Below are 13,059 nucleotides of genomic sequence, written 5' to 3' on the forward strand. Positions count from 1 at the left end.
ACCTTGAGGGGCTGGGCCATGTTGGGTTAGGCCATGTGTGTACCTATTTAAGATTAGGTAGCAGAGATATACATTTTATATGAACATATGAAGCTGCCTTATACTGAATCAGACCCTGGGTCCATCAAAGTCAGTATTGTCTACTCAGACTTGCAGCGACTCTCCAGGGTCTCAAGCTGAGGTTTTTCGCACCTATTTAGCCTGGACCCTTTTTAATTGGAGATGCCGGAGATTGAACCTGGGACCTTCTGCTTACCAAGCAGATACTGTACCACTGAGCCACCTTCCCTCCCCACAAAGAGCACAAATACAAATATATATATTTTTAAAAACTTCAAGTATTCTAAAAACGTTAGCACCCGTTGGTCTTAAGGATGCTTTCTTTGTATTTCTCCCATGGGATCCAGGGAACTGGGCAAAGGAAGTTCTGGCTCTTTCCTTCCTTCCCCAGGGAACTGGGGGGGGGGAGCCTCAGCCAATAGAGAAAATACAGGTTTTGCTCTGTGGCTCCTGTGCGATTGAGCAAGCCTTGCAAGGAAAGCTGTTACACAGAAGGAAGCAAGAAAAAGGGAGAAGGAATCAGATGACAGCCAGTTGCTCGGGGGCCTGATAGGAGCCCTCCGGGGGCCTGATTTGGCCCCCGAACTGCATGTTTGACAACCCTGACTTAGAACAACTTAAAAAAATTTAGAAGAAGCCTGGGCCCTTGCAAAGCAGGTAGGGCTGAGCCTCATCATGGCGCTCCTCTGATCGTGCCAGAGGGGCGGGCAACAGAGCGCGGTGCCGTGTTGCGGCACTGCGGAGAGCAGGCAGTGGGGCAGTGGGCAAGTGGCCTGTCTGGGGCACCACGTGCCCTAGGGCTGACACTGGTCATGACTCTGCAGGCAGGATCAGGTGAGCCAGTTTGGTGTAGTGGTTAAGTGTGCGGACTCTTCTCTGGGAGAACCGGGTTCGATTCCCCACTCCTCTACTTGCAGCTGCTGGAATGGCCTTGGGTCAACCAGAGCTCTGGCAGAGGTTGTCCTTGAAAGGGCAGCTGCTGTGAGAGCCCTCTCAGCCCCAACCACCTCACGGGATGTCTGTTGTGGGGGAGGAAGGTAAAGGAGATTGTGAGCTGCTCTGAGACTCTTCGGAGTGAAGGGCAGGATATAAATCCAATATCTTCATCTACCTCACAGGGTGTCTGTTGTGGGGTGGCGGGGAGGTAAAGGAGATTGTGAGCCGCTCTGAGACTCTTCGGAGTGGAGAGCGGGATATAAACCCAATATCTTCATCTACCTCACAGGGTGTTTGTTGTGGGGAAGGAAGATAAAGGAGATTGTGAGCCGCTCTGAGACTCTTCGGAGTGAAGGGCAGGATATAAATCCAATATCTTCATCTACCTCACAGGGTGTCTGTTGTGGGGGGGGGGGTGGTGGAAGGGAAAGGAGATTGTGAGCCACTCTGAGACTCTTCGGAGTGGAGGGCAGGATATAAATCCAATATCTTCATCTACCTCACAGGGTGTTTGTTGTGGCGGGGGGGAGGTAAAGGAGATTGTGAGCCGCTCTGAGACTCTTCGGAGTGGAGGGCGGGATATAAATCCAGTATCTTCATCTACCTCACAGGGTGTCTGTTGTGTGTGTGGGGGGAGGTAAAGGAGATTGTGAGCCGCTCTGAGACTCTTTGAGTGGAGGGCAGGATATAAATCCAATATCTTCATCTACCTCACAGGGTGTCTGTTGTGGGCAGGGGGAGGTAAAGGAGATTGTGAGCAGCTCTGAGACTGTTTGGAGTGGAGAGCGGGATATAAATCCAATATCTTCATCTACCTCACAGGGTGTCTGTTGTGGGGGAGGAAGGTAAAGGAGATTGTGAGCCGCTCTGAGACTCTTCGGAGTGGAAGGTGGGATATAAATCCAATATCTTCATCTACCTCACAGGGTGTCTGTTGTGGGGGAGGAAGGTAAAGGAGATTGTGAGCCGCTCTGAGACTCTTCAGAGTGAAGGGCGGGATATAAATCCAATATCTTCATCTACCTCACAGGGTGTCTGTTGTGGGGGAGGAAGGTAAAGGAGATTGTGAGCCGCTCTGAGACTCTTCAGAGTGGAGGGCGGGATATAAATCCAATATCTTCATCTACCTCACAGGGTGTCTGTTGTGGGGGGAGGAAGGTAAAGAAGATTGTGAGCTGCTCTGAGACTCTTCAGAGTGAAGGGCGGGATATAAATCCAATATCTTCATCTACCTCACAGGGTGTCTGTTGTGGGGGAGGAAGGTAAAGGAGATTGTGAGCCGCTCTGAGACTCTTCAGAGTGGAGGGCGGGATATAAATCCAATATCTTCATCTACCTCACAGGGTGTCTGTTGTGGGGGAGGAAGGTAAAGAAGATTGTGAGCTGCTCTGAGACTCTTCAGAGTGAAGGGCGGGATATAAATCCAATATCTTCATCTACCTCACAGGGTGTCTGTTGTGGGGGAGGAAGGTAAAGGAGATTGTGAGCCGCTCTGAGACTCTTCAGAGTGGAGGGCGGGATATAAATCCAATATCTTCTTCTTCTACCTACCCATTTGTAAGTTTATGCAGAATGCAGTGCTGCTCCCAAGTTTTACAATATCAGTATTTTTCATTGCTAGGATCTCTTGGTAGACATGAGACAATACTGGCCAGATGTGCTTCATGAAAATAGAACAAAGTTCTGGTGAGTTTATAATACACCTTTTTTTCTCTTATATTTTTATTGTAATTTTAAAAAATATACAAGTTAATATCAATATTTATATTCATATACAAGTAATTAAACTTATGGAAACAGGTTGTAAGCAATCATAAACACTTACATGCATACAATTAAACATTGAGTAAGGATTTTAAGTTACAAAGTTGTATCTAGATATGTAGACCATTTTCTATCCAAGGAGAGAGGTCAAGATGAAAACAAAAGATTAAGAGTAATTCCTGTATCAAAACACAGTTAATTCCTGTATCAAAACACAGTTAATCTAATTGAACCCATATTATCATCAAACTATTGCTATGAATTCTTTAACTGCCTAAATATTCTCTATGCAAACTATTACAGGTTATTCCAAAATTTACTATCTGGTAATGATAATTAGGTGCGATCCACGACTAGCCCGGTAAAAGAAAAGGAAGGTAGAAAAAGAGAGAAATAAAAGTGTTAGTAAATAGAAAAGAACAAAAAAACACAACTGAAGGAAAATATTAAAAACTTATAAGTAGAGAAGATCAAGATATTCTATAATACACTTAAAACTCTTAAACATGATGGTTGTTTTACAGAGTACTGTTGTTGTATGGTGTCTTTCTCAAGCACTGACCGGGTTTGATTCCCCCACTCCTCTGCTTGCACCTGCTGGAATGGCCTTGGGTCAGCCATAGCTCTGGCAGAGGTTGTCCTTGAAAGGGCAGCTGCTGGGAGAACCCTCTCCAGCCCCACCCATCTCACAGGGTGTCTGTTGTGGGGAGGAAGGGGGAGGAGATTGTGAGCTGCTCTGAGACTCTTCGGAGTGGAGGGCAGGATATAATCCAATATCTTCTACTTCTTCATATAACATCTCAGTTATTTCCTTTCCGATGTAAACATACCCAGCTCCTTCAGCCTTTTTTAATAGGACTTAGTCCCAGACCCTTCGCCATCTTTGTTACCCTCCTCTAGACACGTTCCAGCTTGTCAACATTCTTTTTAAATTGTGTTGCCCAAAACTGAACATAGTACTCAAAGTGAGGTCAAGCTGATAAAGTGATACCATCACTTCATGTGATCTGGACACTGTGCTTCTGTGCATGCAGCCTAGAATCTCATTTGCCTTTTCAGCTGCTTCGTTACACTGCTAACTCGTGTTCAGTGTATGGTCTACTAAGTCTGAAGCAACATGGCTGGTGAGAGAGCTGAAGTAGTGACTTGCAAAGTCTGTGTCAGTGTTTGTTTTCTTGCCTGAGGATAATGAGTTACACTTGTAGCAAGCGTAAGTTCATAGCTCTGCTTGTAGAGAAGACACGAGGAAAGATTAAGAGCTCATGGACAGAACACTCGAAGCATTCGTGAGAGGGCAACAGCAGTAGGAGGAGAACAGTGTCTCAGGAAGAGCACCCAACAGAGGGCATGTGGAAGAATGTGACCCCCCAGGAGCATGAAAATTCAGGAGACATCTGAGCCTCTATTGTGAAGCAATCAGTTCCAGGATCTCCCCATAGATATTGATTCTGGACTACTGGAACAAGAATTACACCCCAAGCTCCACAAAGTTCAAGGAACTTTCCCAGGCACCTCTGGATTAAAGGACTTGAGTGTCTGCCCCTCCAGTATAGGAAGAGACATGTGGTAATTGGGGGGGCTTCCTACTGGGAGACAGAGGCTAAAGTGTGCTGAACAGACTTGTCATCTTGGAAAGTATTTGTCTACCAGGTGTGTGTGTCCATGCAGGATGTGACAGAAAGGCTAGAAAGACTCTGCAAGAAAAAATAAAACGATGGTGACTAGAGACTTTTACATCTAACCAACTATAGGTACTTGGATTTTAGATTCTCCCACAGTCTGACTTTGCGTCATGACGAACATTCTTTGGGTTTGACAGTTTGACAGTTCAAGAAATTTTTAAATTTATTTATAAAACTACTTGGGTCCCACTGAGGGAGAAAGGCTATATTCATTCTCCTCTCCTCCATTTTTTCCTCATAACGATTCTGTAAGGTAGGTTAAGGTTGACAGAGTGACTGACCCAAGGTCAACAAAAAGTTTCAGTGACAGTGGGGATTTGAAACGAGGTCTCCCAAAGTGTATAGTTCAGCCCTCTTAACCACTGCACCACACTAGCTGTATTCTTTCTCTTGGTTTCCAAATGTGATATCCAAAAATTGTTTTGTTCCTTGCTTCTTTTGTTGTGGTTTTCTTCCTTTTGCCATAGTGGACAGTCTCAAAATGTATTGCATGAAACTGTATTTTCCTCTACGTGCATCTGTTAGGAAGTGCACTTGTGGACATGAGCACTGTACGTGAGCATCTTTTAAGTACTGTATAATCGGTAGTAAAAAAGAATCCTTAAGGGCAGAAGTGTGTTTTGTATGGATGTGTTAAAATTTAATCCGCTTCAGGTGTTTTTGTACTGAGATTGGAATGAGAATTTTGTGTAATTTGTGTAATACAGTTTTCTTGTAGCTGCGCATAACTGGCCTCTACACCAAACTGGCAAACTGGAGAGTCAGTTTGGTGTAGTGGTTAAGTGTGCGGACTCTTATCTGGGAGAACCGGGTTTGATTCCCCACTCCTCCACTTGCACCTGCTGGAATGGCCTTGGGTCAGCCATAGCTCTGGCAGAGGTTGTCCTTGAAAGGGCAGCTGCTGTGAGAGCTCTCTCCGGCCCCACCCACCTCACAGGGTGTTTGTTGTGGGGGAGGAAGGGAAAGGAGATTGTGAGCCGCTCTGAGACTCTTCGGAGTGGAGGGTGGGATATAAATCCAATATCTTCATCTACCTCACAGGGTGTCTGTTGTGGGGGAGGAAGGTAAAGGAGATTGTGAGCCCCTCTGAGACTCTTCGGAGTGGAGGGCGGGATATAAATCCAATATCTTCATCTACCTCACAGGGTGTCTGTTGTGGGGGAGGAAGGTAAAGGAGATTGTGAGCCCCTCTGAGACTCTTCGGAGTGGAGGGCGGGATATAAATCCAATATCGTCATCTACCTCACAGGGTGTCTGTTGTGGGGGGAGGAAGGGAAAGGAGATTGTGAGCCGCTCTGAGACTCTTCGGAGTGGAGGGCGGGATATCAATCCAATATCTTCATCTACCTCACAGGGTGTCTGTTGTGGGGGGGGGGGAAGGTAAAGGAGATAGTGAGCCGCTCTGAGACTCTTCCAGTATCATCATCTTCTTCTTTTTGTTTTCTTCCTGCAGGAAGCATGAATGGGACAAACATGGGACTTGTGCAGCCACACTGGAATCTCTGAATTCCCAGAAAAAATACTTTAGTAAAGCACTGGAACTTTATGAAAAACTTGACCTCAACAGGTAGTTTACATACTCTCAGCTAAGACTTTGTTCACCCAGTCACTTCTGTCTGTGCTGCCTTCCTTATTTTCCCCTTCAGTTTGTCCCAAAAAGAGCAATTGCTTCTTCTTTTTTTTCTTTTCAACAGCTGTTTTTACAATGAAGATGACTTTCTATGGTGGCCTACAGTAGTGGGTCTTTAATGTTTTGTGCCAGCCAGATCAGAGGAATTAGAATTGGTACCTGAAGGTGGCTTCTTGCAACTTGTACAGTACCTGAATGTTGCCAGCAACTCAAGTGTAAACCCATAGGAAGAAGGAACATAACATCATAAGAGAAGCCGTGTTGGATCAGGCCAATGGCCCATCCAGTCCAACACTCTGTGTCACATAAGAACATAAGAGAAGCCATGTTGGATCAGGCCAGTGGCCCATCCAGTCCAACACTGTGTCACATAAGAACATAAGAGAAGCCGTGTTGGATCAGGCCAATGGCCCATCCAGTCCAACACTCTGTGCCACATAAGAACATAAGAGAAGCCATGTTGGATCAGGCCAGTGGCCCATCCAGTCCAACACTGTGTCACATAAGAACATAAGAGAAGCCATGTTGGATCAGGCCAATGGCCCATCCAGTCCAACACTCTGTGTCACATAAGAACATAAGAGAAGCCATGTTGGATCAGGCCAATGGCCCATCCAGTCCAACACTCTGGGTCACATAAGAACATAAGAGAAGCCATGTTGGATCAGGTCAATGGCCCATCCAGTCCAACACTCTGTGTCACATAAGAACATAAGAGAAGCCGTGTTGGATCAGGCCAATGGCCCATCCAGTCCAACACTCTGTGTCACATAAGAACATAAGAGAAGCCGTGTTGGATCAGGCCAATGGCCCATCCAGTCCAACACTCTGTGTCACATAAGAACATAAGAGAAGCCATGTTGGATCAGGCCAATGGCCTATCCAGTCCAACGCTCTGTGTCACATTAGAACATAAGAGAAGCCCTGTTGGATCAGGCCAATGGCCTATCCAGTCCAACACTCTGTGTCACATAAGAACATATCATATCAATTTTATTTATATCCCGCCCTCCCCGCCGAAGCAGGCTCTGGGCGGCTAACAGCACAATCAATACATTAGTTTACAAGGCATTTAACAAACTAATTAACACATTAATTAAAATCCTACTAAAACTCTAAAATCAGTAAATTTGATAAAAATTTAAGATACTGGTGCTATTATACAGGTGGCGAATTTCATTAGCAGTTTCCTCCTTAGTCGGTGAAGGCCAATCGAAAGAGGGTGGTCTTGCAGGCCCTGTGGAACTGTTCAAATTCCCGCAGGGCCTGTATATCCTCTGGAAGCTGGTTCCATAAGAGAAGCCATGTTGGATCAGGCCAATGGCCCATCCAGTCCAACACTCTGTGTCACATAAGAACATAAGAGAAGCCGTGTTGGATCAGGCCAATGGCCACTCCAGTCCAACACTCAGTGTCACATAAGAACATAAGAGAAGCCATGTTGGATCAGGCCAATGGCCCATCCAGTCCAACACTCTGTGTCACATAAGAGAAGCCATGTTGGATCAGGCCAATGGCCCATCCAGTCCAACACTCTGTGTCACATAAGACCATAAGAGAAGCCATGTTGGATCAGGCCAATGGCCCATCCAGTCCAACACTCTGTGTCACACAGTGGCCAAATATATATATATATATACTACACACACACACACACACACACACATATACATATACATACACACCCTGTGGCTAATAGCCACGGATGGACCTCTGCTCCATATTTTTATCTAACCCCCTCTTGAAGCTGGCTATGCTTTTAGCCACCGCCAACTCCTGTGGCAGTGAATTCCACGAGTCAATCACCCTTTGGGTGAAGAAGTACTTCCTTTAATCCATTTTAACCTGACTGCTCAGCAATTTCATCGAAAGCCCACGAGTTCTCGTATTGTGAGATAGGGAGAAAAGTACTTCTTTCTCTACTTTCTCCATCCCGTGCATAATCTTGTAAACCTCTAAGGAAGCAGCATTTAAAGTTATGGAGGAGCATATGCTGTAATAATGGCACAACCTTTGTTTGTAATGTACTAGGTAGGCTGCCCAAGAACTTTCTGCTTTCAAGAAAACAGTGTGTGACTTTCTCAGTTGAGGAACCTCCCTCTTAACTATAGAATTGCCGCAGTAGATTCTGAGGCGTCTTTTGTGAGGCACCCTCTGTTCATGGGAGTGCTAGTCAAGCCTCCCCCCTACTAGAAATGGAAGCGTGCCCTACACACCCAATATGCCCTTATGGTTCTGCACAATGGGAGTAATAGAGGTGGACAACCTTCTCAATAAAGAATAAGCTATTCCCCTAGATAACTGGTTTGGTATTAATGAATTGCCACCGTTGTAAACAGCATGGAACATCCATAAGATATTCATTACCACCCATTTAACCTACTGGTTGTATAACATTGTTACTGAAGAAAAACGGAAATTAATTAGAACATGGGTTGTAATTGCTGAACAGCTTAGGGATCCAGGGCCACCTTGTTTCCCATCTCTCCTTTGTGTGTGTGTGTGTGTTTGTGTGTGTGTGTGTGTGTGTGTGCCAGGAAGTTGAAATGAGCTGGAAGGTTCCCCCCAGTTTTGGGTACCTTTTCTTTCTCACCTTTTACGTACGCTTTGATGAGCACGATATGACAGAGCATTTACTAATTATATCCCAATTGGCTGTAAGGTGTTAAATGCTAAAGTGAAGATGTGCTTCCATCTTTCTTTTTCTCCCCTGCAGTTATCTCTTGAAACTGGGAATAAAGCCAGGCAGTACCTACTACCAGGTAAGATCAGGCTTAGGAGCTGGTCTCTTTTTTAGCTTTTAGTCTCTTGGGCGGTGTAATAGAAAGTAGAGACATCACCCTGCCAAGAAAAGTCCGTATAGTCAAAGCGATGGTATTCCCAGTAGTCATGTATGGCTGTAAAAGTTGGAGCATAAGGAAGGCCGAGCGCAGAAGAATAGATGCTTTTGAGATGTAGTGCTGGAGAAGACTCTTGAGAGTCCCTTAGACTGCAAGAAGATCCAATCAGTCAGTCCTAACAGTCTGGGTTGATTTTCCTTAGGACTGACTGCTTGGATCTTTTTGCAGTCCAAGGGACTCTCAAGATTCTTCTCCAGTGAGTGCTCCCTTCTCATTGGGTGGCCAAAGTATTTGAGCTTCAGCTTCAGCATCTGACCTTCCGGTGAACAGTCTGGGCTGGTTTCCCTTAGGGCTGGCTGATTTGATCTTCTTGCAGTCCAAGGGACTCTCAAGAGTCTTCTCCAGGGAGTGCTCCCTTCTCATTGGGTGGCCAAAGTATTTGAGCTTCAGCTTCAGCATCTGACCTTCCGGTGAACAGTCTGGGCTGGTTTCCCTTAGGACTGGCTGATTTGATCTTCTTGCAGTCCAAAGGACTCTCAAGAGTCTTCTCCAGCACCACATCTCAAAAGCAAGGCAAAATGAGTCCATTCAATAAAAGCATCGTGTAACTTACTCCCAGTCCCATCTGTAATTTCTTCTGTAAAATGACTGTCTTGGCCATAAAACTTGTTTCACTTTTGAAGTGAAGCTCGGGTCTTTCAACAGTGTTGTTTAAATCTTCAGCTGGAAGCTATCAAAGAAGCTCTTACAAGCGCATATAACGTAACACCAAAGATCCAGTGCCTTCCTCCAGAACAGGTATACCATCTTTCATTATTACTGATTCACTAGTCTGCCTCTGTAATTGTTGGGGAAGGATATTTTGAATATTAGAACTTTGGAAGGAAAACACTTGTAATATTTTGAAATTAAATACTTTTTGCAGATTTATGCTCATAATTATCTCCTTCCCCACCGCCCCTAGTAATTCATTTTAAGCAGCAATCACCAAACAATTGGCCGTAAGATTGAAAGTTTCCCTCCAAATTTATGTTGGCAGAACTTGAAACTCTTCTCAAACAGTATGAAAATCTAAGAGCAGTCATGTTCTATCAAAGATTTCAGGTTTTCGCGGCTGGTAACATCATTAGGGTTTGTAGAATCTTTCGGGCTCAAGTGCCGTGTTCTACTGGAGAAAGTTTTCCTTCCAGACGTTTCATTCTCGGCTGTTCTGCAGCCGAGAATGAAACGTCTGGAAGGAAAACTTTCTCCAGTAGAACACGGCACTTGAGCCCGAAAGATTCTACAAACCCTAATAATCATGTTCTAAACGTTTTATTTGAAAGTTGAGGGATTTATTCCATCCCAGTTGAAGTTTTGGCTTCGTTTAGATGACCTGTGCAGGTTACGTCTCCCTTTCTTGCTTAGGTTAGCAGCTCGTTATCTCCTTCTTGTCTGCCTTTGCCATCTCTCTCGAGTCAGTCTATTTATGTAACATTTTACACTGTAGAAACTGCTTCTGATTTACCTTAACAATTGCTCTGCAAAAGAAGCAAACATCAGAAGTAAAGACCTCTGCAAGGCCGTGGCTGAGCTAGGATTTTCATTCCCCATGTTTAATAGTATGCCAGTACCATGTGATCGTCTGTGTCACTGAAAATGTAGCCTATCCTGGAGTAGGAATTATGTCTGTGGGAAAAGAAAATATATCCTTCCTAGAGCCAGTATGGTGTAGTGGTTAAGTGTGTGGACTCTTATCTGGGAGAACCGGGTTTGATTCCCCACTCCTCCACTTGCTGCTGCTGGAATGGCCTTGGGTCAGCCATAGCTCTGGCAGAGGTTGTCCTTGCAAGGGCAGCTGCTGTGAGAGCCCTCTCCAGCCCCACCCACCTCCCAGGGTGTCTGTTGTGGGGGAGGAAGGGAAAGGAGATTGTGAGCCGCTCTGAGACTCTTTGGAGTGGAGGGTGGGATATAAATCCAATATCTTCATCTACCTCACAGGGTGTCTGTTGTGAGGGAGGAAGGTAAAGGAGATTGTGAGCCGCTCTGAGACTCTTCGGAGTGGAGGGCGGGATATAAATCCAATATCTTCTTCTTCTTCTTCTTCTAGCTGTACCTATATCTATACATTGTTTTCAAGGAAGAGCACGCGCACCTTTGTGAGCCTAATACTTCTATTTAGCCTCCTTGGTTTTGTAATTTGTGAAGGAGACAGTAATAACAGGGTTCCCTCCCAATTCATCGGGGCAACCGTAATCCTAGGGGCGGAAGTGGCTACTGAGCTAAAAGGGGCCCCTGCCATTTTAAGGCTTTCAGTCAGACTTACACATTAAATCAGGCCCAGGAAATGCTGCATATACTTTCTTTCTTGGTGTAAAGTGTTTAGGATACCGCTGCATTAACAGCTGTGGTACAACTTCATGAAAAATACTCAAACGGGCATTGCAGCAAATGTTAGTATCCCAGTGCTAACAAATTATTCCTGTCCTAGTGAAAGGGACGGGACGGCGGCTCAGTGGTAGAGCATCTGCTTGGTAAGCAGAAGGTCCCAGGTTCAATCCCCGGCATCGCCAACTAAAAAGAGTCCAGGCAAGGAGGCAGGAAAAACCTCAGCTTGAGACCCTGGAGAGCCGCTGCCAGTCTGAGTAGACAATACTGGCTTTGATGGACCGAGGGTCTAAGTCAGTAGAAGGCAGCTTCATATGTTCATAAATCTGGGGACTTTAGCAATACCCCGTTAGAGTAAGTAATGTGTCAGTTGTAGCCTTACGATGTTTATGAATACATTTTATTACATGTTTATATGTTTCTTTTCCATCTAAATAAGATGACAGTCCTTTTTTAAAAAAAGGTCTTGGAAAAATGATATTCACTGTGAGAGTGACAATCTGTCTCTGTCTAATTAGAAGCAATAGAAGTGATGCGTCAGTTCACCGGATGTGGATATTCAAGTGCATGGACTTAGAAGCTTAGTGGCAGTGCATTTGAATCCCCACAGCTAATTAACTGGTATGCATTATCTGTAGAAGATTGTTTTCATGTTCTCTCTCCGCTCCCAAGATCTCCTTAGTTGCGTCTTAAATTGGAGCTCCGGCTTTGCTTCATTTTTTTTTAATTTTTTTCCTCTTCAGGGTGAAGAAGTGCAAACAATTGGCCAGATCAAATTCTGTTTCACTAAGGAGTTTTTCCTGAGAAACTGTACTGAGTCAAAGGTTGATTCCTATTCTGCACGTGGAAATGCGTTCTTTGGAACTGAAGAGCTCTCTCTCTGCAACGACACATTGACCAATTACCCTTCGCATGTGCAGCTTTACAAGTGAAGCAGCGAGAAATTTGGGTCGTTTTGCCAAATATTGTTGATTTTTTAAAAAAAATAATAGTGCATCTGGATTAATCTACAAGGGCATTATTGGTCTAAAATTTGTAAGTTAATTGATTTGGGTGGACGTGCGTAAATTACGATGTTCATGCTGCAGATAATAGAGAGGATTGACTGCTATGATGTGTGACTACGTTTTGGACTGCTGGAGTGCCATTCTATATTTACTTTGAACGGAAACTTTGAAGCTTCTTTTTTCAATTAAAGTCATTCCAAAAACCGTTTAGTTGCAAGTGATTTCTGTGCAACTTGTTTCCAAGTTAGTAAGGAGACAACCCTTGCCGTAAACTCTTACCACTTATGTAGTTGTGAATGCAATGCGTGTATTGTTTCTTCTGGGACAGGGGTGGGGAACAGTGGCTCTCCGGATTTATTTCTTTATTTATCCTTCTTATTTATATCCCGCCCTCCCTGCCAAAGCAGGCTCAGGGCGGCGAACAACAATCAAACACCAACAATAAAAACTGTAAGCAAAACAGTTCAATTACAATTCAATTTACAAGCACCAGGACAACTTTAACAGAAAGGAAGAAGGCATTTCCATCCACCAATCTTGGTACCCAGCTCTGCAAAACACCCTACAGACTACAAATTGCGGAAGGTCACCGAACAACCAGCGCATTCCAGAGGACAATCAGCACAACCAACAACCATCTTCCTTATCTTCACACCCCTTCCAACCCTCCCAGCAATCAACACAGAACAATGGTCACATTCCACAGCCAGTTTCCTTATCACCACCCTTCCGGGTAGCCCCACCAAACAATGGGCACATCCACAAACCAATTG

At 44.7% G+C, this 13,059-nt stretch overlaps 1 protein-coding gene across 1 annotated transcript in view; it reads left to right on the plus strand.

The window, feature by feature from the left end:
• Positions 1 to 12,491, plus strand: part of LOC132578120 (ribonuclease T2-like) — a 28,026-nt gene extending 15,535 nt beyond the window's left edge. Inside the window, exons 6-10 of the mRNA XM_060247969.1 lie at positions 2,618 to 2,682; positions 5,896 to 6,009; positions 8,789 to 8,834; positions 9,636 to 9,710; positions 12,023 to 12,491. Of these exons, the coding sequence (XP_060103952.1) occupies positions 2,618 to 2,682; positions 5,896 to 6,009; positions 8,789 to 8,834; positions 9,636 to 9,710; positions 12,023 to 12,211 (489 nt within the window). The 3' untranslated portion in view covers positions 12,212 to 12,491. The remainder of the gene's footprint in view (positions 1 to 2,617; positions 2,683 to 5,895; positions 6,010 to 8,788; positions 8,835 to 9,635; positions 9,711 to 12,022) is intronic.
• Positions 12,492 to 13,059: the final 568 nt, after the last annotated feature.

The sequence above is a fragment of the Heteronotia binoei genome, chromosome 10, assembly GCF_032191835.1.
Source record: "Heteronotia binoei isolate CCM8104 ecotype False Entrance Well chromosome 10, APGP_CSIRO_Hbin_v1, whole genome shotgun sequence".
NCBI lineage: Eukaryota > Metazoa > Chordata > Lepidosauria > Squamata > Gekkonidae > Heteronotia > Heteronotia binoei.